General features: G+C 41.0%; 1 protein-coding gene across 1 annotated transcript in view; it reads left to right on the top strand.

The window, feature by feature from the left end:
- The window catches only part of LOC117514727 (CUB and sushi domain-containing protein 3-like), an 885,172-nt gene that overhangs the window by 421,104 nt on the left and 436,160 nt on the right, over positions 1-27,908 (top strand). The window contains exons 29-30 of the mRNA XM_034175291.1: positions 3,063-3,250; positions 3,553-3,747. Coding sequence (XP_034031182.1) covers positions 3,063-3,250; positions 3,553-3,747 — 383 coding nt within the window. The remainder of the gene's footprint in view (positions 1-3,062; positions 3,251-3,552; positions 3,748-27,908) is intronic.

Here is a 27,908-nt window from a genome sequence, read left to right as displayed (position 1 = left end):
CTCCCAGACTGCAGTGCGTGATTTGATATACAGCCCAACAATATGAAGCGATCGTTTCACACCACATTGCCACTGCCGTCTGGGAGGATTCTGTGCCACCGCAGTGTCACAACAATTTAATCTCTTCTCACCTCTTGGGGGAGATATCTATTTTTTTTTTTTAATCTTTTTGTCTGGAGATGCATAACAAATCACTTGGTATGAAACTTTCATTTTGAAACCTTAATGCTTTTGGAATCTCTCATGCAATCTGCACAGTCTGCAGGTTCAGATTTGGAAAAATTACAATCATTTTATCTCCAAGCCCCAACCTCTAGTGCTGGAAAATGAAGCCGTCATGGAAGTGCCAAATCATGTATTTCCTTGAATGGGCACTGGATCCGAAAGCAAGTCACTTGCCACCAGGGGCGGTCCTGGAGGTGGGCCGACCGGGCAGCCGCCTGGGGCGGCATCGTGGGGTGTGGGGGGGAGCGCACGAGCGTGCGGGGGGGGAAAAAACGGTAAAAAAAAAAAACTGTCCAAAAATTAATAAATAAATAAATAAATAAAACCGGGGTGGTGGTTGGGTGGGGGGGGGGGGGTTGTCCTGACGGGGGAGTTCGTGGTTATGTTACGGCAGAGCGTCTCCCCCATCTCACCTCTCGCGTTAGGTGAGCAACGCTGCACAGTGCAGAGTTTGTGCAGGGGGAGGGGGAATCATTCAATGTTTGGACGAGGAGGTGGTCGAAACGGAGTAAGACATAATCATGGATAGGAAATGATCAAAGCCATCAGGTGCCCAATTTCGAAAGAAAAAGAAAGAAGAAAAGGAGAAACGAGCAAAGGAAAAAGGTATGTATTGATTTACGTATTCCCGCAGCTTCACAGTGCTTTAAACAGTGTGGACACTGAGTGACCACACTGTTTAATAGCGAAGCAAAGACTGCAGCAAAACGAGACGAGTCATTGGATAAATGCTGGGCTTTGTCCCGTCCATCGGACGCTCAGCGTGTCTGGGGGTCTATGAGGCAGTGGGCTGGCCTTGGCCGGCCCGGACGTTCAGCTTCTGCATGATGATTGGATGATCTGTCTGAGGCTGAATCCCTTTTTGATTGACAGCGAAATGAGCGAATCAGCGATCTTCTGGTGTAAACATCCGTGGGAGCATTTTTTAATTTTCATTCTGTTCTGAGTTGAACCGGAGACTTTCCTAACCCTCTTAGCGGCATTTTCTTTGTTAAAAACGACTAGCGACAAATTGAGCTTCTATTTCTGGTGTGTTTTTTTTTTTTGTAGCTGCTTGTGTTTGGGGACTGACTTCTATCACTCTTTCTGACTTCTATCGCAATTTCTGTCCCTACCGAGCAGCGGGTGCTGCTGAGCTCCTCCACCGTCACAAAGCACTCACAGGCGGACAAACTTCACACTAGCCTCGCGCCAGTCCCACCTAGCGAGCTAGCTAGGTAGCAAGCTGCACATAATGGCAGACAATTTGTATGTTGTGGACCGAATTTTGGCGAAGCCATTTGATAGTCTTCCTTACGAACAAGCCATGGCTGCTGTAATGGCTTCAGCTCTCAATGGTTTGCAGGCCAAAGTTAAAGCAATAGCCCCCAGTGCAATGTTTGTGCATTGCTATGCACACAGACTGAATCTGGTTCTGTCTCAGGGGGCTAAATGCTTATCTGAGTGCAGAATATTTTTTGCATCACTCTCTGGTGAATGGTACTCTATGATAATGCAAAGTGCACTCTGTTGGTAAAACTGAATGACGTGCAATATTTTGACCATCGGGTGGTGCTGTAGTGCAGTTGTGCTTTCTTAAATACCTGTACTGTACATAGCTGTAATGTGAAGTCACTGAGTCTTTTGTTTTTTTTATGTTCAAAAACTTTATTGAAGTAATTATTGTTTATCTTTGTGTTATTGCAGTAGTCATTAAAACCGGAAATTTGTTCTTGAAAATAGCTGTTGTGAGTTAATTTGTGGGATTGTGGGTGTTCTGGACGAAGTTAGTGTTTTCGTGGGTGGTGGGGCGGAGGTGGTGGCCAAGTTAGTGTGTGTGTGTGGGGGGGGGGTGCACGCAGGGGGTTTCGCCCGGGGAGTAAATCACTCTCGGACCGCCACTGCTTGCCACAAACCACCATGTCAAATTTCACAACTTTACAGCAAAAACAAATATGTTTACAATCTGATACAAAAAACAAAAAAAAACCAACCATTTTGGTCTCCACACATAGTTACCCCATTCATGACAACAATATGGGTCGTGAAATTTTTGTTATATCTTAACAGTTTAAGCTATTTTAAAGTTGTGACTAATTTGTGCCATGGGCAGCTGTAGGCGAGTCATGTCTAGGAGTCTGCTAGCAGAAGCTGCTACCACTAGAACTAGCTGCTAGCTGCTGTGGACTCAACACACCTGAATCCAATGAAAGGCTCATTAAAGGTCTGCTAACAAGTCTTTCATTGGATTCAGGTTTGTTGAAGCAGGGAGACAATTAAGAGTGTCAGGAATGTGGCTCTCGAGGACCGAACTTGGCCACCCCTGATCTAGGAAGTCTGAGCTCGAGCATTTAATTTGTGTAAAATTTCAATATCATTTAATTTAGATATTGGCACCATTGGCGCTAATCAGCTGCTATCAAGAGCTTTGTGAGGTCAGCTCCACTATTTCTCTTTGGTTGCTATGGCAATATGCAGCTCATAATTTTTAATGCTGGTAACCAACTGGGGGTTATGAAATTCACTACCCAATATTCAAAACTATTTGTTAAATAAACACTCAAACAAAATTAGCTTGTTAGCTTCAGCTTTGGTAGAGTAATTCTGAGATGCGGGAGGACCATTTTGGGCTTCATTCATCCCGCCCAGGTCACGCCGGTCTTGGCCAAGCTTTACCTGTCGACTTATTTAGGGGTTGGATGGGAATAGGCGGAGCCAAGATGGCAACATTTGGAATAACCCCATTTGAGCATCAAACCAGCTCTTCAGAAAGCCTATGGCTGACCTCACGGAGAATGTCTCCAGTATATATATAGTACATTTATTGCTCATTGGTATTTCTTCTTTCTTTGCCACAGCTTCAGTATTGAGCCCAACTATGACTTTTTGTATATCTACGATGGGCCAGACAGCAGTGCTCATCTGATCGGCAGTTTTCAAGACAGTAAACTTCCCGAAAAGATTGAGAGCATGTCCAACTTTATGTACTTGGCATTTCGGAGTGACGGCTCAGTGAGCTACACCGGATTTCATTTGGAATACAAAGGTATGATGAAGGCATGTGGATGTCTACGCACTTGAACAGCATTAGACATTATGTCACGTAGACTGTATTAGAAAATGTGTCTGAACTGAGCTACACAAAATACACTTTCAAATAAAGAGCAGTTATAAGAGCCATTTCCATCTGACTAATTCTCTTCATGATAACCTACATCACTTTAAAAACAACACGGACATTGAAATCTCTATGTATTTTTTAAATGATGTATTTCTGCCTAATTATAAAGTCTTACTGCATCGGGCCAGTTGTCCTTATTCTTAAAGCTTTCCTCCTTTTACCGGCAGCAAAACTGCGGGAGGCGTGTTTTGACCCAGGGAATGTAATGAATGGCACTCGATTGGGCACGGACTACAAGCTGGGATCTATGGTGACATTTCATTGTGAGGCCGGCTACCTGCTACAGGGCTACTCCACTTTGACATGTGTTATGGGCAACAGCAAGAGACCCGAGTGGGACAGAGCCAAACCGAGCTGTCAAGGTGAGATGTAACACTTCTGTAAGAACAGACGCTGGAGAACTACACTTCAGCTGTTTGGTCAATATTTTATAGTCTGTGAAACCAGGACTGACCTGCTTTAAGAATAAGTTGAAATGTGGCCTGCACCTGTGTTTCAGAATGCAGGAAGGAAAAAAATAGACTATCATATATTCTGTAATCAATGAAGAACATCTTAGATTAAAGCAATAATTCAGCAGCAGTGACACATGTGAAGATTCATATGACAAGTTTGTGACAGAATGATCAGTAGGTGGTGTGTTAGAAAGATTTGTGTCCTCGAGCATAGCTGGAACTTGCCTACGTATTTCATAGTTACAATTGGCAAGAAAAATTTGCTTCAGCGGTCATGAAAAGCACAAAGTGAACACCCCCCGTATAATGACTGAAAAAGGCACATTTATCAGAGAGACATCGATACACGGACACTCTACTGCAAACGGTGTAAGCAAGTAGCGTCAAGAAACATCTCACCAAAAGAACCAATTTATTAAAGCTTAAATCAATTAAATAACATTGCCACTGATAAATAATGTTAAAGTGTTAATTATGAAGAATAGCCACAGGCACATGTACAAACCCTGATTAGTGGGGCAGGTGTGTTTTGTGAGCAAAGTCCAGTGCTGCAAGTTACGCCATTTACCACGTGACTGAAATAATTTGGCTCCGGATTGGAGACGCCTCAGGCGGGCATTAGTTTGATAGGGGTGCAATTACAAAGAAGCACAGTCATTCAAGTGAAACTTATCTTACTTTTTGCATGCTCTTTTGAAGTAAAGAAAATTTAGTCCGAGTTCAGTCTGCAAGGTGTTAATGAATGTTTTATCTGTGTTTCTGGAATCAGTTTGTACCTTCTGAGTTGTGGTTTGGATTAGTTGTATCATTAAAAACAGACTGCTGCTCCTCTCTTCGAATCCCGTTTCCATTTATATTTAAGTTATCTGTTCAGGAGATACGCACACACACATGATGGAGCCCTTCTTCAAGATAGATCTGAGACATTTTGATATTTCCAAAAGTTTCTTCGGAAAAAGTAAGATTTTGTCGAAGGTAGAATATTTTTGGTTTTTGGTCAAAGCGTTGTCAGACAGGCTTTGTCTGTGTGTTTTTCAACCAAACCTTAGAATTGGAAGTATGAATCCAGCCGATTCCAGGCACATTATTAAAACAGTCATTAAAACATTTCAAGCAGTGAATTGTTTTTCTTCTTCAACAGTACTGTCAGTCTTTCTTATCAACAGGATTTATATTCACTTCAAGGATGAATTTGTTATTACTGATCTGGTCTGTAGCTCCCGGTTTGTCCTCATCAATTTAATTGCAAAATTTCTGACACACTGAATACATTCCAGCCAATGTAGTTAAATTTCAAATGAAAATGCTAAAGAAGTTGTTTTCCTAATGAGTGTGGTTGGATGATGACGGCAGTTAAAAGTCAAGTCAAATTAAAGCCCCGTTTACACATAGATGGTAAGAGCTCCCGGAAGCGTCCCGGAAGAGTTTTTGGCTGTCTTAAGGATCAAACGCCGTTGTTAATGCCGGCACTAGGGGGCGTGGCTTAGTTCCGGCTTTACCGAGAATCGTCGAAAAAATAATTCAACATGTCGAATAATTCCGGGAACACTCCCGGAGAATTCGCGTGATGACGGAGACAACGCGAACAACGGCGTTTGATATTTTTGCAGAGAAGCTCCAGTATGCCTCCTAAAAGAAAATTGGCAGCGGCAAGGACTTATCAAGAGGTCTGGTTCAGAAGCAGAGGGGAGGCCTGTGGTGGAGACAGAGCAACACATTGAGGAGGGGGAAAGGAAGGAGAAGAAAAGGCTGAGGATGATCTCCCTCCCCCTGCAGTAACAGAGGCATGTATTCCTGCTGCTTCAGCCTATTATACTCTGGGGGCGGTGCCTATATGCAAAAGATCCTGGAGTAACGCAGGATTTGCCTGGATAAAAACCTGGGTATTAACCAGCAGTACACAGGGCATTATCGGCGGCAGCAGAACATTGCCGTTCTCACGCGCATCTTAACCTGCGATTGTAAAGGATAGAACTGGGTATTAACCCCCGTTGCCTGACATGTGCCGGATGCTACGGCATCAAAACGCCGCTTTAGTCGGTGGATTTAGCAGCGTTTTATCCACGTATTTGCAGATAGTACGGCAGTCAAAACACCGACGAAATGCGCTGCCCCTTTCCACCGCGAAAACAGCCGGAAGTACCGCGAACTCCGGTCTACGTACTACCCGCCAACAAAACCGTCTATGTGTAAACGGGGCTTAAGTTTGGGATCAATGGCGCAGGCAATGGATCAGGCAATGGAGCAAGCAATGGTGCTCCACTTTGCTGCATCCACAACACCACGCAACTGCCTTGGGTCCTGGATGACAACCACTCAATCCATTGCCACAGTTTTAAAAAAAACAAAACATCTATTTGCTGCAGCCAGGTGAAATGTGGGTGTCCCCTTGGCTTTCTCCAGCTACTGGGTCCTCAACACTCAGGACCTCAGGACATGAAAACCACAACTGAATAACCAAATATTGTTCATTGTGCACAATGATGGGACAACAATTGAAAATACAACAATGAGGTGTAGATCAGAGTTCCAGAAAAATGGAGTGCATAGAGTCTGTGTGTATGTCGATACAGCATCTCGGTCATTCAAAGAGGAGATATCCAGTCATTTGAGACGTCAGGATCTCTGCTTTTGGCAAAAATGACGATACTTGCATATTTTTTTGCATGTCACCTCAAGTGTACAGTGAAGAGGCTTGTTGAAAATTATTAAGGTTATTCATTTGCAAAGTGCATGACAGACACACCTGAACATGCACGTTTTCTGTTCCAGGTCTAAGGCAAACTTATTTTGCTGGAAAAAAGTAATAGAGATAACATTTGATTTTTCTACAAAGCATTAGAGTTGAATCTTAAATGTACAACATTCAATTCATTGTCCAGCTGCACCAGTATTTCATTGACTTTATTCCAATCCAGGCAACCTTGTGGTGAGAACCATTTAATTTGGATTGGATTTGTTTTCTTTTATTCCAATTTTGCCTTCTCAATTTCAGCACCCACGTCTTGCCTAATAACCGAATGAGCAGTTTTATCATCACTTCTATAAATAACCATTCTCCCCAAAGGAGGCACTTTTCTTGTAATCCAAGACTTCTTATTTGAATAACAAGCAACAGCTTTCATATGGATTACCCCGCTGACAGAAGGAACTGCAGCCTCACAGCTCATCAAACTGTAAAAACTGTCAGATTATTCCTGGAATATAGACCAGTCTGTGCATTGCTGCGAGGCCAGGAAGCACTGTCCTCATTCTACAGCTGGATTTTGCATGTCAATTGCTGTGCAGCTTAGTCCTGATTGTCCTCAGCGAGACCCACAGGAGTGTCAGTAACTGACTTGAAAGACCTCTTAATGGAATAACGGCAGATATTCTGAGTCTTGTTTCTCTGACTTTGAATGAATGAATGAATGGATTTATTCGGCACACACACAAATCCGAAAGAACAGAAACATACCAATAATATGAATGTTATATAAACAAGCCTGTGAGTCCGAAAGGGTGTGGGCAGAAGCAAAGCTTATCACGCCCGCCCCTGCTAGAATGAGTCCAACAATTATAACAGTCATAACAACATATACACAAATTCACAACACACTACATATCAACACAGACATACACTTCAATATTCAATTACATTTCAATTCATGTATAAGTATGTTATGTATAAAGCGCCAAATCACAGCAAACGTGGCCCAAGTCACTCCATATTAACCCTGCCAACCCCCAGAGCAAGCACTAGGCAACTGTGGTGAGGAAAACTCCCTCTTAGGAAGAAACCTCAAGCAGACCAGGCTCTAGGGGGTGACCCTCTGCTTGGGCCGTGCATATATACCTGTATACATACATACATACATACATACACATTATATACATATATACACTTATACACACACATATACACACTCACATATATACCTATATACATACCCACTAACACATAAATAAATATACACTACATATATATACACATACATACATTTATACCTACACATACATATACATACCCCTACACATATACACATATATATACACGCACACATATACATACATACACACATATACATACATACACACACACACATGTATACATATATACACATACATACTACATATATGCATATACATATATACACACACATATACACGTACATATACATACATATTGACTGATTGATCATTTATTTTGAGTTTTACAAAATAAGCATTTCTTTGACATCTACATTTACCCACATTGGGTTGAAAAGAACAGGAGATACAAACATACACGCATACATACCCACACACTTAACCCGAAAAGGGGTGGGATGAAGACGAACTTATTTAATCCCGCCCCCAAATACCCATACGTTATTACGACTACCGAGTGTGACCAATATTCCTTTTTTATTACTATGTAATTGATATCATATATTAGTGATGAGTATCTATAATAATAATAATAATAATAATGATGATAAAAACAATTCCCACCATAATAGACAGTAATAATGACAATAATTATTGTCAATCAAAATTTTTTTTGTTTTTTTTTATTTCTATTATTATTAGTACTACCATTTTTTTTTATTGCTATTGATATTGCTGGTGTCATTCCGTAAGCCATTTTCATATGTCAATAAATTCCCCACATTTACTCAGAAAATGACTATTTAAAAGGACTATTCTTGTGTGTGTCGATGGTAATTCTGTCTCCACTTTTGGTTTTGCTCCCATTTTGTATGAGATGAACTCAAAGATCTAAAACTTTTTCCACATACACAATATCACCATTTCCCTCAAATATTGTTCACAAACCAGTCTAAATCTGTGATAGTGAGCACTTCTCCTTTGCTGAGATAATCCATCCCACCTCACAGGTGTGCCATACCAAGATGCTGATTAGACACCATGATTAGTGCACAGGTGTGCCTTAGACTGTCCACAATAAAAGGCCACTCTGAAAGGTGCAGTTTTTGTTTTATTGGGGGGGGGGGGGGGGGGGGGGGGGATACCAGTCAGTATCTGGTGTGACCACCATCTGCCTCATGCAGTGCAACACATCTCCTTCGCATAGAGTTGATCAGGTTGTCAATTGTGGCCTGTGGAATGTTGGTCCACTCCTCTTCAATGGCTGTGCGAAGTTGCTGGATATTGGCAGGAACTGGTACACGCTGTCATATACGCCGGTCCAGAGCATCCCAAACATGCTCAATGGGTGACATGTCCGGTGAGTATGCTGGCCATGAAAGAACTGGGACATTTTCAGCTTCCAAGAATTGTGTACAGATCCTTGCAACATGGGGCCGTGCATTATCCTGCTGCAACATGAGGTGATGTTCTTGGATGTATGGCACAACAATGGGCCTCAGGATCTCGTCACGGTATCTCTGTGCATTCAAAATGCCATCAATAAAATGCACCTGTGTTCTTCGTCCATAACAGACGCCTGCCCATACCATAACCCCACCGCCACCATGGGCCACTCGATCCACAACATTGACATCAGAAAACCGCTCATCCACACGACGCCACACACGCTGTCTGCCATCTGCCCTGAACAGTGTGAACCGGGATTCATCCGTGAAGAGAACACCTCTCCAACGTGCCAAACGCCAGCGAATGTGAGCATTTGCCCACTCAAGTCGGTTACGACGACGAACTGGAGTCAGGTCGAGACCTCGATGAGGACGACAAGCATGCAGATGAGCTTCCCTGAGACGTTTCTGACAGTTTGTGCAGAAATTCTTTGGTTATGCAAACCGATTGTTTCAGCAGCTGTCCGAGTGGCTGGTCTCAGACGATCTTGGAGGTGAACATGCTGGATGTGGAGGTCCTGGGCTGGTGTGGTTACACGTGGTCTGCGGTTGTGAGGCTGGTTGGATGTACTGCCAAATTCTCTGAAACGCCTTTGGAGACGGCTTATGGTAGAGAAATGAACATTCAATACACGAGCAACAGCTCTGGTTGACCTTCCTGCTGTCAGCATGCCAATTGCACGCTCCCTCAAATCTTGCGACATCTGTGGCATTGTGCTGTGTGATAAAACTGCACCTTTCAGAGTGGCCTTTTATTGTGGACAGTCTAAGGCACACCTGTGCACTAATCATGGTGTCTAATCAGCATCTTGATATGGCACACCTGTGAGGTGGGATGGATTATCTCAGCAAAGGAGAAGTGCTCACTATCACAGATTTAGACTGGTTTGTGAACAATATTTGAGGGAAATGGTGATATTGTGTATGTGGAAAAAGTTTTAGATCTTTGAGTTCATCTCATAGAAAATGGGAGCAAAACCAAAAGTGTTGCGTTTATATTTTTGTTGTGTATATATATATATATATATATATATATATATATATATATATATATATATATATATATATATATATATATATACACACATCATACATGCGAACATACATACACAAAATACACACATACATCACCTATACCCACATGTATACACATAATACATATACATATATACAATTATGCTACATTCATTTTATTTTATTAATTTAATTACCTTAACTTTTTTATTAATTTATCATTATCATTATTATTATTATTATTTTCTTTCTTTTTTTTTCCCCTTCCCCTCCTTCCCCATTTGTCGTGTGTGGTGCATTAAAAGATGCAAAGTATTTTGTAAACCTGCTGCCAGAGAGGGGTCACCCCCTGACACAGGTCCACCCTTTGCTGAATGTCCTAGGCTCTGCATTAAAAGACAAGGTTTTGGAGTCTGCTGGCAGAAGGGGGAGACCTTTGAGCAACAGACCCCCACTTGCCAACCCTGATCTGGTGATAATGATGTAAGTGATGTAAGAGGGGGAAACAAGGAGGAAAGAAAAGGAAAAGTCTTTTTATGTATCAGTAAACTTACATATGTACATATTTATATAAATGTAAACATAAATATACATATATGTATATATACATACATACACACCCACATATACATACATATTATACATACACATATACACATATATACATACACACATACACACACACATATATATATATATATATATATATATATATATATATATACGTACATACATACACACACGCATACACATATATATACGCATACATATATACTTACATACATATACATGTTTCCCCCTCTCTCTAAGTTATTACCATCATCACCATACTTCTATTTGACTAGCATTTCAACTACAGGATCATGATGTATAAAAATAATACTTTTGCCCATGGTTACGACACCGGCGATAACAGGTATTATGCAAATATGTTAACATCTATTATATTAACAAACATATAGTAAGATTTTATTATCATTATTATCATTTTTTTATAATATAGTTTACAATTATGGCTATGATATATATAATTAAATTGATGTACAGGATAATTCCAGGTATTTTATGAAAGTTTGTGTGTCCTAGCGAGACCCCTTCTATTGCTGACAAGGCAAAAAAGCAAAGGTAAATTAACTACAAATAAATTAAAAAGACGTGACGATCACGCACCTCTCTCCTCATTCATGTATTTCAACAGAACCATTTCTTTGTATCTTTTTTGAATTGATGGATGTTAGGACATCGCTTGAGCTGAGGTGCCAAACTATTCCACAGCTTAATGCCACACACGGACACACAGAAACTTTTCCTGGTAGTTCTCACTGCCTTGACTTTAAAGTTACCACATCCCCTCAAGTTATAGCTTCCTTCTCTCTGGGTGAAGAGACTCAGAATATTACTGGGTAATGAGTTTTTACTGGCTTTATATAATAATTGTGCAGTGTGAAAATTAACCAGATCTGGCATTTTCAACAATTTGGATTGCAAAAATAGACTATTTGTGTGATCAAGATATCCTACCTTATAGATGATTCTTATTGCCCGCTTTTGGATTATACAGAGGGGATGTAGCAAACTTTTGTAATTGTTACCCCAGATTTCTATACAATATGTTAAGTAAGGAGAGATTAAAGAACAATACGATAAATATAATGCATTATGATCCAGAAAATATTTTGCTTTGTACATAATAGAGACATTCTTGGAAACTTTTTTATGTATGTGGCTGGTATGAGACTTCCAGCTTAATTTACTATCGATGGTTATCCCTAAAAATTTGACTTCTGACACTTTATCTATTTCAACACCGTCTATATTTATTGGTAAATTAGAATTGACATTATGATTTCCAAAAAAACATGACTTTAGTCTTTTTTATATTTAGGGATAATTTATTAATATTCAACCAAGTTTTCAGCTTAATTAATTCACTATTTACCACATTAATAAGTTTGCTATCGTTATCACTGGAATAGAATATATTGGTATCATCTGCAAATAATAATAATTTTAATAATTGTGACACATTAAATATGTCATTTATATGAAGATTAAAAAAATGTGGACCCAGTATGGATCCCTGTGGGACGCCACAAGGGATGCCCAAACACCCAGATTTAAATGCACCCATCTGCACAAACTGATGTCTCTCCGTTAAATAGCTTTGAATCCAGTTCCAAGCCACTCCCCTGATACCATATCTTTCCAATTTATTGAGTAGCATTGAGTGATTAAGTGTGTCAAACGTTTTCTTTAAATCAATGAATATTCCAACTATATAGTTTTTACTATCTAAGGTGTTTGTAATCTCTTCTATTGCTTCAATTATTGCAAGTGAAGTTGTTGGGAAGGTGTCGTAGCACGGACCCACAACAGGGGGCGCAAATGAACGGACAATGAGTAAGCCAAAAGGTAACAATTTACTGTTGTGACAAAACACAACTAAATGTACAGAAATTGCAAAGTCAATGAACACCAGGTGACGTGTGGGCAGGCTCGAAGATAGAAGACCCCGACGAGAGAGAGACCGCGTCCCACACGGCCTCCACCACCAACGGTCTGAAGAACACCGGAGCCGCCAAGTCCCGAATCCCCAGGTGACCTCTGTCTTCGGCTGTCGACCCTGGTACTGCTGGCAGAAAGCAGAAAAAAGATGAATGAGTGTAACTCCTTACACTCAGTGGTCTACAGTTTGTGCACAGTAGGAGGAGAACCTCCACCTCCGAATCACACACTCGTGCAGCTCCTAGTGTGTCCACTTATCTGTAGCGCGGTTGTCGTCGTCACGCTCCACGCCACTTCCCAGATAAGGGTGAACACCACAGGATACCGGCTGCAACAGAAATTCAGAATCCTACACAACGTGTTAATCAGCAGAGAAGTGTACCTCACGGTAGTCGATTTCTCGGCGAAGAGGTGGAGTCCCGATCCGGCTTTTAAGATGGTGATGATGATGATGAACGAGTGACAGCTGGTGCAGGGGATGAATGACAGCTGTCACTTCCTCAGGATCCGGCGCCCTCTCGTGCTTGGAGCCCGCACTCCAAGCAGGGCGCCCTCTGGTGGTGGTGGGCCAGCAGTACCTCCTCTTCAGCGGCCCACATAACAGAAGTTGACCTACCAGACCTAAACCCATATTGACATTCATTAATTATGTTATATTTTTCTATAAAGGATCCTAACCTGTTGTTAAAAAGCTTTTCTAAAATTTTGGAAAATTGTGGAAGTAGAGAGACCAGTCTGTAGTTTGTGAAGATATGTTTATTTCCATTTTTGTATAGTGGAATAACTTTTGCCATCTTCATTTTGATCGGGAATGTCCCAGTTTGAAATGACAAGTTACATATATGAGTCAGGGGTTTTGATATGCTTTTGATTATTGTTTTTACTAGCTTCATATCTATGTCATAACAGTCAGTTGATTTTTTTATTTTTACATTTATTAACAATATCTATTATTTCGGCTTCACTAACACTGGAGAGAAACATTGTGTTTGGATTGATTTTTATGAGTGATTCCTGCTCCTTGTTACAACCATCGGGACTTTTTGCTGCCAAGTCAGGTCCAATATTAACAAAGAAGTTATTAAAACCATTAACTGGGTTATACATATTATAGATGTCCTTGTTCTTATCAATAAAATAATTTGGATAAGAATTACCTTTTACCTTATTTTTGATTATAGTGTTAAGAATTTCCCAGATTCTCTTGGTGTCATTTTTATTATTATTTAATAGATTGGTATAATATAATTTCTTGCTGGCTCTGATTATATTAGTTAGCTTGTTTTTATATAATTTATATCTATGTTCAGATTCTTTTGTCCTTAGTCTAACAAATTGTCTGTATAATATATTCTTCTTTTTACAAGCATTTTGTAGACCTTTTTTGTTAACCATGGACTTTTGGCGACAGTACTGTTTTTGTTGACTTGGCGTATTGGACAGTTTATCTCATATAATGAATTGAAAATGTCTAGAAATTTATTGAAGGTACAATCCACATCATTCTCCCTATACACAGTGCGCCAGTCCTGTTTTGTTAAGTCATTATTGAGGTGATCTATTGCTTTTTGGGTTCTTACTCGTTTAAATGCAGAGTATTGGGGTTTTACCTGAAAATTACAATTGGAGTCATACACAGTGAACACAGGAAGATGGTCAGTTATGTCACAAATCAATAAACCACTTATATTTTTAGTTTCTATGTTGTTTGTGAAGATGTTATCTATTAGAGTTGCACTATTCAATGTAATTCTGCTTGGCCTGGTGATAACTGGGTATAAGCTCATGCTGTACATTGTGTTTATAAATTCGTCAGTTGATGTGTGCCTATTGGGGTTTATTAAATCAATGTTATAATCTCCACATATAAATATTTTTTTGTTATTTATTGATGAAAACATTCTGTCCACCCAGTTTGTAAATGTAGCCATATTTGAGCCTGGCGCCCTATATAAACAACTTATAATAATGTTTTTCTTGTTTCCATTATAAATTTCTATTGATATACATTCTAACACATCTTTTATTGTTAACGTCATACTTTCTATTACCTTAAATTTAATATTTTTCCGCACATATATAGCAACACCTCCACCTCCTTTATTCACTCTGTTGATGTAGTTTAGATCATAACCATCCAACTCGAATTGTATTCCTTTTTGCGCATTGAACCACGTTTCTGAAATTGTTATTATACTAAAGGGTTTTGTAAACTGCTGAAGAAATTCTTTGATACTGTTAAAGTTTGTGTACATACTTCTGCTGTTAAAGTGGATAACTGATAATTTACCTTCTGTTTTAACTGTATTATTGTAATCCTGTTCCGTATAGTAGTTGCAATGAACGGTATCAGTCGAAAAAAACATATTATCCGGGTCTATTTCGTTTTCCAAATCCATTATCTTATGTTCGGTGTACTCAGTTGCTTTTAATTCCAATAATTCCTGGTTTATTATCCTCTGTTGTATTATTTCATCTCCTGAAGTAGAGATTATGGGTTTTGATTCAATGGTTTGTGAAGTAGAACTAGTTTTTTTTACTTTTTTATTTCTCCATACATTATTGACTCATATTTCATATTTTTCCAGCTTTTTTATGTCCTTAATAACCAGCACCTTAGCTACTTCAGGAGACCCATTCAGTTTAATGAAGACTTTACAATTCCTGACCCATGTATTCTGAATTTTGTTTGTTTTCCTTAAGTATCTGTCTTTTTTTTTTAGCAATGTCTGCATTTGTTTTTGTCAAGTGATCATTCAAATAAACATTCGTACCTTTCAATTTTCTTCCTTGCCTCAACAATGTGACCTTATCCTTTCTGTTGAGAAACTTCATGATAAGCACAGGAGGAGCGCCTTTCTTCGTAGGGAGAGGGTGACAAGCTTCAAGACAATTTACATCCAAATCAATGTCCCTGGACGCCAGGAACGCGGCGACCTGTTGTTCCGCAGAGCTCTCCTCCATCTCGCCAGGTTCGAGATCACTGCCCGCGGCCACTGCGTGGGCATATGAGCGGGGTTTAATCTTTAAACCAGTCACAACCACATCGTTAATCCTTGAGTACTGCTCCAAGTCCTCAACTCTCTTCCCGAGAGCCTCGATCCTCTTGTCCTTGTCCTCTAATAAGGCTCGTAGTCATGCGACTTCGTCCACTAGCTTGAGTATCTTGTCCTGCTTATTTTTTATGTCAGCTGCATCCAGTGACACTAACTCAAGCGCCTTTTTAACCTCCTCCGACTCCTCCACCACCGAGCTTTTCTTTGGTCCCATTTTGTAGTGATTTCGTCTTCGGCTGTTTACCCTGCTCGGTACCTCACCTGGTAGCAGCGTGGCTAACCGCTAGCCCCGGTCCCAAACTGCGCTGAAAGTTACTGTTTTACATATGTATCTATAGCCATTGTCCCTTTTTCAGCACACTACTTTGACAAGTAGTGTGCTGAAAAATTGGACAAATAGGACAAAACGGAGAATATGGGGAGCTTTTCAGAAGTCAGTACAAGTGAGAACATGACCTCAACTGCAGCTTTGGCCTCTGGCTCAGGAGTTTGAGAGTTCTGTACAGTATCATGGCTGAATTTGTTATTACTGATCCGGTTCGTAGCTCCCAGTTTTGAGAGTTCTGTACAGTATCTTGTACCTTGGACTGCGCTCTTCTGGACAGAGACCTCTGATGTTGTGCCTGGAATGTGATGCAGCCATTCTTCCAATTTGGGGGTTACAGATCCTTGTGCTCCTGTTGCCACTGGAAACACTTTGGACTTTACCTTACACACCCTTAACAATCCTATAGTTAGTTGTTCCTTCAGCCCTTGGTACTTCTAATTTTCTGGTGCTCCTTCTTTCTGATGTTGCTCTCAGCTGGGATTGCCTCATCGATCACAACTGCGGTCTTCTTACCCTTGTCAACCACCACTATGTCTGTTGGTTGGCCAACAGCTGCTTGTCTGTCTGGAATTTGAAGTTCCACAGGACCTTAGCTCTGTTGTTCTCAACCACCTTCAGTAGTGTCTCCCATTGAGACTTGGGGACTTGTAATTTGTATATAGCTGGATAGTGTAGTGGTAGAATTACTTTCTTTGGAGCAACAGATCGGAAACCATGCTTAAGATGTAATCCAGTAAGTGTCCCAAGAGTAGACTCCTCCATTCTACTCCCCCAGTGTTGGGAAAGTGTAGTGACACTGACCCACAACAGGGGGCGTAAATGAACGGACAATGGAAGGAGTCAAATTATAACACTTTACTGTTGTGAAATACACAACCAAACACAGCAGATTCAGAATGTGCAACAGTCAATCAATAAAGGTGTCGTGTGGGCAGGCTCGACGATAGGAGACGCCCGTCTGGAAACGAACCGGAACCACACGATTTCCACCGCCACCGAACCCGAGGAATACTGGAGCCGCCAAGTCCCGGAGTCCCCAGGTGGCCACCTTCACGGCGTGTCGGATCTGGTACTGCTGGCAAAAAGCAAAAGACAGTCAAAGGGTGGGTGTGTGAACACCCAGTAACAATCCTGGAGGGAATTACACCTCCACCTCTCACTCAACACGTTGCAGCGGTCTCAGAAGAAAAAGAGCGCCGTCTTGCACAGCCTCCACAAAAACGACCGGTACTCCTGCAAACACTCACAATAACAGATTTACAAATCTCACAAAAAGGCTGAGAGTATTACCTCTGATAGAAGATGATATCTCGGCAGTGTGGTGGAGGTGTCTTCCTGCTTTTATACCAGATGTGGATGGTTAGTGACAGCTGTCACGGATGATGGGTGACAGCTGTCACCACGGCTTGTTCCTGAGGCGGCAGCGCCCTGTCGTGCCTGAAGCCCACACTTCAGGCAGGGCGCCCTCTGGTGGTGGGCCAGCAGTACCTCCTCTTCAGTGGCCCACACAACACCCCAGCCTACCTTGGAGCATGAGTGAGAGACATATCTTGTAAGTAAACCATATTTACTTGCAAACTTCCCTGGTTAACAAGGTCCACCTTAGTTGTTGAGGAACCAGGACATGCTGATGGGGAAATGGAACACTTACATGGACAAGAATGAACAAGATAGAATAGCAGACCCAGTATATAAAAAATTCAAACTCTACTTCATCCAGTAGTCTCTTTGTTATCAAAGAAACAAGAGCCAAAGATGAACCATCTGGAATATTTTTAGACCTGCCTAAATGGTTGTACAAATTTCTTTGGATGAAGTCCTGTTGCCAGTACTTGGAGGACTCACTGAACCAGTACCGTAACGGAGCCTCATATATATAAAAACATAAATACATATATAAAAACATAAATATCTGATGAACACGGAGCTTTTTGTTCTCCGTTCAAACAGATCTGTTCTCCAGTGCCAGCAGTATTGATTACAGAGTCACAGACATTGTCAGCAAATACTGGTTTATGATCCTGTTTGTCTTCTGGACCGTTGTCAGAATCTTGGCTGATATGTTTTGTTTAAATTCCTTGAACACTGTTCTAATGTTGCCCCAATTCACTGTTTTCGGTCGTATCCGTTTGTTTGTTTGTTTGTTGGTTGGTTGGTTGGTCGGTTGGTTCGTTGGGTTTTTTAGCAGGATTACTCAAAAAATCCTCAATGAGTTCAATGAAATTTTTACCAGGGGTGTAGCTTGGCCTAACTTAGAAGTCATTAAATTTTGGTAATGATCCGGATCCAGTAATTTTTTTAAGGATTCTTTATCATTGCAGGATAGGCCAATTTCAACATTTTTGCATCTGACTTCATGAAGACAGGTCACAAAGGCTGAACAAAAATTAAGTTATGACACAACAATAATTTAGCATTTGTTTCTCCTTATTGAATAAACTTGTTATTAGAAAATAAAAAAAAAAACTTGTGTAGTTCATGCAGTTTCTCTTTATAAATACATTTGCTGAAGATCTAAGGGTTTAACCCTCTGGGGCTGATGCCGTCGTATACAATGGCTGAGACCAATCTGTACTAAATTATAAATAACTTTTAATGATATGAGATAGAAACATACTTTTTTTTTTGCTGAAAAGTTAACTCTGTGGACTTTTGAGCCACCATCCACCATCTTTGTACTTCTCATAGAAGCTGTGTGATGACGTGAGCAATGTGAGTGTCCAGTCGGAATTGGTTCACCGCCACATGGTTTTCCAAAATCCAATGTTAGGGCAGATTCACCTCACGTGACACACCAAAGGTTGTTTTTAGGAGTGATGTGTTACTAGTTTATTATAGTTTGCTGCGTGTTTTGAATAAATGTGTGTGGAAAATTATTTGCTGCTTTACTTTTTCCTTTCTTAATTCTGATTGTGAACCTTTACTACACTTATAAAACACAACTATAGCATATATATTTTGAAAGTACAGGTTGTCCTGAAAAAAAGAGACATAAAACGTGATTGTGGGATGCAGGGAGAGCTGTTAACAGCAATAATAAAACAGGTGAGTGAACTGTCCAAAAATGCCCTCGGACCCCAGAGGGTTAACCACTAAATCTGAAACATGATGGTAGATGCCTGAAATGATGTGGAATAAGTCACTTTGCCAAAGGGTATTCCATGTGACGTCAGTGACCCTATGGCCTTGGCGGAGGTTTGCGCTCTCCAAGTGCTTCTAGTTCTATAATATAATTCATCAATCCTCAAGAAAAATCCAGTGAATCTGCCAAACAGTTAATAAATAGTTAACAGTTAGTAAACCTCATGCAGTCATGTGATTTTGTTAAAAATGCACTGCATTAATGTCTCAGCACAAAAATAGGACTAGAACTGCCAGAATCTATAGCTCAATCACAGGTACGTCCTTCTCTTCACTCATTTTAACACTTACATGGCGAGGCTACGGGAAAAAATATGTGGCAAAATGTTTGACGGTTGGAGGGCAGGATCCAGCCAGTCTGAGAGGAAACTTTAACATGCAGCCGTTTCTTCCACAAACTACACAATGATCAAATAAAGCTGGTTCAACTTGTCACCACATGTCAAGATGACTGACAGTCAGATATCACAAATGAAGCTTGGAACTGAGCGAAAACTGACTGGTAGAGCTGCTGCATATGTGCATATATATGAGTTTCTAAAAAGGAAGATCAGATCGAAATACAACCCCCAATAATGAAATCCAGTCCCAAATACTCTGAGGTTTGATGAACCTGATACAGATAGCTGTGAAACTGCAGAACAGAACCGTGCACAAAACGGTGATGCCCCAGTCATCAAATAGGACTCTGACACATAGTCTTACACACCTCTCTGCAGCTTCTCTCCCCCTGCCATCCCCTCATTACCCCATCCCTGTAGAGACGGTGCCTGCTCCCAGACCACCAACAACCAGCAAAAATCTATTTAAGCATAAAAATTCAAAAAGAAAAAATAATATAGCACCTTCAACTGCACCACAGACTAAAACAGTTAAATGTGGTCTATTAAACATTAGGTCTCTCTCTTCTAAGTCCCTGTTGGTAAATGATATAATAATTGATCAACATATTGATTTATTCTGCCTTACAGAAACCTGGTTACAGCAGGATGAATATGTTAGTTTAAATGAGTCAACACCCCCGAGTCACACTAACTGTCAGAATGCTCGTAGCACGGGCCGGGACGGAGGATTAGCAGCAATCTTCCATTCCAGCTTATTAATTAATCAAAAACCCAGACAGAGCTTTAATTCATTTGAAAGCTTGACTCTTAGTCTTGTCCATCCAAATTGGAAGTCCCCAAAACCAGTTGTATTTGTTATTATCTATCGTCCACCTGGTCGTTACTGTGAGTTTCTCTGTGAATTTTCAGACCTTTTGTCTGACTTAGTGCTTAGCTCAGATAAGATAATTATAGTGGGCGATTTTAACATCCACACAGATGCTGAGAATGACAGCCTCAACACTGCATTTAATCTATTATTAGACTCAATTGGCTTTGCTCAAAATGTAAATGAGTCCACCCACCACTTTAATCATATCTTAGATCTTGTTCTGACTTATGGTATGGAAATAGAAGACTTAACAGTATTCCCTGAAAACTCCCTTCTGTCTGATCATTTCTTAATAACATTTACATTTACTCTGATGGACTACCCAGCAGTGGGGAATAAGTTTAATTACACTAGAAGTCTTTCAGAAAGCGCTGTAACTAGGTTTAAGGATATGATTCCTTCTTTATGTTCTCTAATGCCATATACCAACACAGTGCAGAGTAGCTACCTAAACTCTGTAAGTGAGATAGAGTATCTCGTCAATAGTTTTACATCCTCATTGAAGACAACTTTGGATGCTATAGCTCCTCTGAAAAAGAGAGCTTTAAATCAGAAGTGCCTGACTCTGTGGTATAACTCAGAAACTCACAGCTTAAAGCAGATAACCCGTAAGTTGGAGAGGAAATGGCGTCTCACTAATTTAGAAGATCTTCACTTAGCCTGGAAAAAGAGTCTGTTGCTCTATAAAAAAAAGCCCTCCGTAAAGCTAGGACATCTTTCTACTCATCACTAATTGAAGAAAATAAGAACAACCCCAGACTAAAGTTAATTATGGAGTTCCACAAGGTTCTGTGCTAGGACCAATTTTATTCACTTTATACATGCTTCCCTTAGGCAGTATTATTAGACGGTATTGTTTAAATTTTCATTGTTACGCAGATGATACCCAGCTTTATCTATCCATGAAGCCAGAGGACACACACCAATTAGCTAAACTGCAGGATTGTCTTACAGACATAAAGACATGGATGACCTCTAATTTCCTGCTTTTAAACTCAGATAAAACTGAAGTTATTGTACTTGGCCCCACAAATCTTAGAAACATGGTGTCTAATCAGATCCTTACTCTGGATGGCATTACCCTGACCTCTAGTAATACTGTGAGAAATCTTGGAGTCATTTTTGATCAGGATATGTCATTCAAAGCGCATATTAAACAAATATGTAGGACTGCTTTTTTGCATTTACGCAATATCTCTAAAATTAGAAAGGTCTTGTCTCAGAGTGATGCTGAAAAACTAATTCATGCATTTATTTCCTCTAGGCTGGACTATTGTAATTCATTATTATCAGGTTGTCCTAAAAGTTCCCTAAAAAGCCTTCAGTTAATTGAAAATGCTGCAGCTAGAGTACTAACGGGGACTAGAAGGAGAGAGCATATCTCACCCATATTGGCCTCTCTTCATTGGCTTCCTGTTAACTCTAGAATAGAATTTAAAATTCTTCTTCTTACTTATAAGGTTTTGAATAATCAGGTCCCATCTTATCTTAGGGACCTTGTAGTACCATATCACCCCAATAGAGCGCTTCGCTCTCAGACTGCAGGCTTACTTGTAGTTCCTAGGGTTTGTAAGAGTAGAATGGGAGTCAGAGCCTTCAGCTTTCAGGCTCCTCTCCTGTTGGGAAAGTGTAGGAACACGGACCCACAACAGGGGGCGCAAATGAACGGACAATGGAGTAAGTCAAAATAACAACGCTTTACTGTTGTGAATGTGCACAACGAATACAACCAATTACAGAAATGGACAAAAGTCAATACACAAAGGTGTCGTGTGGGCAGGCTCGAAGATAGGAGACGCCTCTCCAAGGTAAGACCGGAACCACACGGCTTCCTCCGCCACAGGACCCCGGGAATACTGGAGCCGCCAAGTCCCGAACTCCCAGGTGGCCACTGCCTCCGCGTGTCGGACCTGGTACTGCTGGCGAGGGAAAAAGAACAGTTAGATGGGGGCGCGTTTGCACCCAGAACTCCGAACGGCAGGAAAGGTACCTCCACCTCTCGTTGGAACAGTAAACCAATAACTAGCTCAGTCAAAACTGTGTACTCAGTAGGCTTTGATATGTTACCTCTCTGGTAGAAACGATATCTCGGCAATGAGGTGGAGATGCCGTCCTGCTGATATACCCCACTGATGATTGCCGTCAGCTGTCTCAGGTGATGGGTGACAGCTGTCACCGAGGCTGCTCCCGTGAGGCGGCGGCGCCCTCTGGTGCCTGGAGCCCGCACTCCAGGCAGGGCGCCCTCTGGTGATGGTGGGCCAGCAGTACCTCCTCTTCAGCGGCCCACACAACATCTCCTGTGGAACCAGCTCCCAATTCAGATCAGGGAGACAGACACCCTCTCTACTTTTAAGATTAGGCTTAAAACTTTCCTTGTTGCTAAAGCTTATAGTTAGGGCTGGATCAGGTGACCCTGAACCATCCCTTAGTTATGCTGCTATAGACGTAGACTGCTGGGGGGTTCCCACGATGCACTGTTTCTTTCTCTTTTGCTCTGTATGCACCACTCTGCATTTAATCATTAGTGATCGATCTCTGCCCCCCTCCACAGCATGTCTTTTTCCTGGTTCTCTCCCTCAGCCCCAACCAGTCCCAGCAGAAGACTGCCGCTCCCTGAGCCTGGTTCTGCTGGAGGTTTCTTCCTGTTAAAAGGGAGTTTTTCCTTCCCACTGTAGCCAAGTGCTTGCTCACAGGGGGTCGTTTTGACCGTTGGGGTTTTACATAATTATTGTATGGCCTTGCCTTACAATATAAAGCGCCTTGGAGCAACTGTTTGTTGTGATTTGGCGCTATATAAAAAAAAAAAAATTGAATTGAATTGACAATATATTGACACTTATCCTTCACGCCACAGCAGTGAGAAGCAAACTGCACAATTCTCTTCACAATTCCAGTATACTGTGTAACAAAACACCAAGTTACTATCAACAATTACTTAAACACTTAATTACCTTTCGTGTGTGCTGACAGCATGTGTCCTCACCCCTCCCTGCTTCACGGGCTCGATGTGTCAAAACCCAGGCGCGGTCCTCAGCGTCTCACAAACGAACGTCACAAGGTCGAGTTCCCGGCAGTTCTGCTTGAATCACACATGACTTAAATGCAGAACGCCATCCAATTATCTGCTTCAGCTGCAAGTCGTCCAGGTTGCACGTGAGCACCACTCACAGGTGCTTTCCATGATGTTGATGAGGGTGAAGACTCTTCAGCCAGCACCTTCTTCACAGACAAATCAGCCCTCATGCCACCTGGAGAGCAAAGAAAAGAAAAGAACACCAAAACATCTTATCAACTCATCAGCTTTAGCAAATATGTAGATGGTAATGTATTGAAGGACCCGTGGCACAGTTGTCTCTATTTTCTTCACACACACACACACACACACACACACACACACACACACACACACACACACACACACACACACACACACACACACACACACACACACACACACACACACACACACACACAGTGGGATCCTGCAGACTTGCTTTAAGTGTAAAAATGAGAAATCCTGCCCTTTTTAAAATCTAATTATCTGATGTTAATCATGCAAAAATATGAAAATATGATAAGGAAAAAAATTACCCTTAGGTACCATGTGAGAATGGAATTCATGATTTGCTGCTAGTCACACAAACTGAATCTTTCTTCCCCTCCAAGATGGCGATCACGTGATCTAATGTCATAAGCTGCATGGGGTCTGTATATACTCCTTTTACTTCAGTGGAATCAATTTCTTTTAATTTTTTTTATTGGAGTTAAAAAAGTGATGACGGTGATTAGACACCTCTAGATGCTTTGGGTGATTTGCCAATAAGTGCAACCAATGGAAAAGTCTCAGTACTTGTACTACACACATCGGAGACAGTTTGACTTACAGCAACTGATGACGTGGTCTGATGCAGTTGGAGGGTTTTTTTTTTGTTTTGTTTTGTTTTGTATTTTAGCACTACACTAACCTGTCAACTGGAAACCATGAAAGCGTGTCTTTAATTTATCACTTTGTTTCTGTACCGCTGCACTCACTGTGGTGCCGTAGTAGACTGACAGTAGAGTGCGTCTTCCTCTCCAGTGGAACTATTCTTAGACTCTTCAACCACTGCAACAGATTTGAATTCTTTCTGACAAATGAGGTTGAATTATAATGGCACTTTCACAATTGTTTGATTACACGCCTGTTAAAACAGCCAAACATGAATGAATTGATGAGCTGCCTTTCTACGTTTGAGCCTCAGCTCACTTTCGTTCACCCTCTGATGTGTTGCTCAGGGGAACAGCAGCGACATGTGCATTGTGCAGGCCACAGGGGGTTCAGAGCAGCTGGTGACAACTCCTCTTCGACAAATGGGAGTGTTTGTTTACAGTCGAGGCTCCCCCACCTGATGGCTCTGTCTAGGGCAACTACATTAGAGGGCCTCATGCCAAATTAGGTACATCATTACAGCTTAAGATAGGACTCACGGATGTGAAGCAGGTGCAGACAGAACACAGTTAATATTAATATTATCAATTAATAAAATACATGTAAATTATGTGAATGCCAAAGTTTCTAAGATACCAGTGTGCAGATATTATATTTTCACTCTTAATAACAGATCCTAACCATAAATTTCTAACATTGCAGTTGCATTTGCAGGATATGTCAAAAGTAAATACCATGTGTGACGTAAAATAAGTATTCAACATGTCACCATTTTTCACCAGTAAATATGTCTAAAGGTGCTATTGACATGAAATTTTCACCACGTGTCACTAACAACACAAGTAATCCACACACACAAAGAAATCAAAACAAATAAGTGCATAAATTAAGTTATTTGTAATAATGTGAAATGACAATGGGGGAAAAAGTACTGAATACTTGAAGAAAGGACGGTGCAAAATTGCATGGAAATACAAGACACCAGCTGAAATCTATCAGTAATTAGAAAGCAAAAGTGAAGCGCTTTGAGGCAACTCTGTTGTGATTTGGCGCTATATAAATGAAAATAAATTGAAATTGAAATTAAATCCTGCCCCTTGTCAGTGCAAATTAATATCAGCTCGTTCAGTCCCAACTGATGGCCTATAAAAAGATGTCTCATTACCAAGGTGTCACACAAGAAACTTCTCATAATGGGTAAAAGCAAAGAGCTTTATCAATCTATGATCCTGTGTCATTTCACATTATTACAAATAACTTAATTCTGTAGTTATTTGTTTGATTTCTTTGCATCTGTGGATTACTTGACATCTGGTGAAAACCTCATGTCACTACTTCCATTAGAAATATATTTACTGAGAAAAATGGTGATGTGTTGAATACGAGGGCTGTCAATAAAGTAACGGTCCTTTTTATTTTTTTCAAAAACTATATGGATTTCATTCATATGTTTTTACGTCAGACATGCTTGAACCCTCGTGCGCATGCGTGAGTTTTTCCACGCCTGTCGGTGACGTCATTCGCCTGTGAGCACTCCTTGTGGGAGGAGTCGTCCAGCCCCTCGTCGGAATTCCTTTGTCTGAGAAGTTGCTGAGAGACTGGCGCGTTGTTTGATCAAAATTTTTTCTAAACCTGTGAGACACATCGAAGTGGACATGGTTCGAAAAATTAAGCTGGTTTTCAGTGAAAATTTTAACGGCTGATGAGTGAGTCATTTTGAGGTGATACTGTCGCTTTAAGGATTTTTCACGGTGCGAGACGTCGCGCAGCGCTCTCAGGCGGCGTCATCAGCCTGTTTAAGCTGAAAACCTCCACATTTCAGGCTCTATTGATCCAGGACGTCGTGAGAGAACAGAGAAGTTTCAGAAGAAGTCGGTTTCAGCATTTTATCCGGATATTCCACTGTTAAAGGAGATTTTTTTAATGAAAGACGTGCGGACGGGTCCGCGCGTCGGGACGCAGCCGCCGTGACGCTCCGCCACAGGAAAAACACCTCTGTTGAAAGCCTTAAGGACAAGTTGGAACATGTCCTGCCTGTTAAACAATTTCTCATATACTCACTCCACTGAAAGCCATCAAAAGCCGCCTGGATTTTACAAATGGTTATCAACACGGAGGTGTTTTTCCTGTGCCGCCGCACCGCGCCGGCTGCGTCCCGACGCGCAGATCCGTCCGCACATCTTTCATTAAAAAAATCTCCTTTAACAGTGGAATATCCGGATAAAATGCTGAAACCGACTTCTTCTGAAACTTCTCTGTTCTCTCACGACGTCCTGGATCAATAGAGCCTGAAATGTGGAGGTTTTCAGCTTGAACAGGCTGATGACGCCGCCTGAGAGCGCTGCGCGACGTCTCGCACCGTGAAAAGTCCTTAAAGCGACAGAATCACCTCAAAATCTCTCATCAGCCGTTAAAATTTTCACTGAAAACCAGCTTAATTTTTCGAACCGTGTCCACTTCGATGTGTCTCACAGGTTTAGAAAAAATTTTGATCAAACAACGCGCCAGTCTCTCAGCAACTTCTCAGACAAAGGAATTCCGACGAGGGGCTGGATGACTCCTCCCACAAGGAGTGCTCACAGGCGAATGACGTCACCGACAGGCGTGGAAAAACTCACGCATGCGCACGAGGGTTCAAGCATGTCTGACGTAAAAACATATGAATGAAATCCATATAGTTTTTGAAAAAAATAAAAAGGACCGTTACTTTATTGACAGCCCTCGTACTTGTTTTTACCTGCTGTATATAACAAAAAAAAAATCATACTTTCATTTTTATTGTTATTATTAATAATAGGAATAATCTAGTAATAATAACATCTAGGACTTTCTCAGGACTGAACACACTAAAGAAAAGAAACTCCAATAATAAAAGTATACAGCAACAATGCACAAAAATCCCAAAGAGCTTATTAAAAATTAAAAAAAAATCCAAATCAAAGGGACTCAGGTTTTTGCTGTATAATTTACAGTGCTGTGGGTCAGTAATCTGTGTTCATCTGCATCTAGGAGAGGTGATGGTCTAGTGGTTAAGTGCTGGGCTTGAGACCAGAGGATTCTTGGTTCAAATCCCAGCCTGACTGGAAAATCACTAAGGGCTGTTGGGCAAGGTCCTTAATCCCCTAGTTGCTCCCGGTGTGTAGTGAGCACCATGTATGGCAGCACCCTGACATCAGGGTGAATGTGGGGCATTATTGTAAAGCGCTTTGAGCGCCTGATGCAGATGGAAAAAGGGCTATATAAATGCAGTCCATTTACCATCGAACATCTAATATCCTGTCCATTGCACATTTATTTGTCCATCTTGCTTACTTTTGTAATTTAAAAGTCCTTTTGGCACACACCAAAAGCTGAGTGTTTTCTGCAAAAAAAATCCACTTTGTATCCTTTTGACATTTTCTGGTGTCCAAACTGCATCAAATAACACTCAGTATGTTGTAAATTCCATGTTTATTTTTCCACTTCCCCTATTATTGGAATTTAAAAGTCCTTTTGTTAAGTAACTGCACATGCTGTGGTGTACACGTGTTACATTGATTTCTTGTCTGTTGTTAAAGTCACCCCCAGGGAAATGCTGTTCCACA

The sequence above is a fragment of the Thalassophryne amazonica genome, chromosome 7, assembly GCF_902500255.1.
Source record: "Thalassophryne amazonica chromosome 7, fThaAma1.1, whole genome shotgun sequence".
In the NCBI taxonomy this organism is placed as follows: domain Eukaryota; kingdom Metazoa; phylum Chordata; class Actinopteri; order Batrachoidiformes; family Batrachoididae; genus Thalassophryne; species Thalassophryne amazonica.
This window is presented reverse-complemented; position numbering and strand designations above follow the sequence as displayed.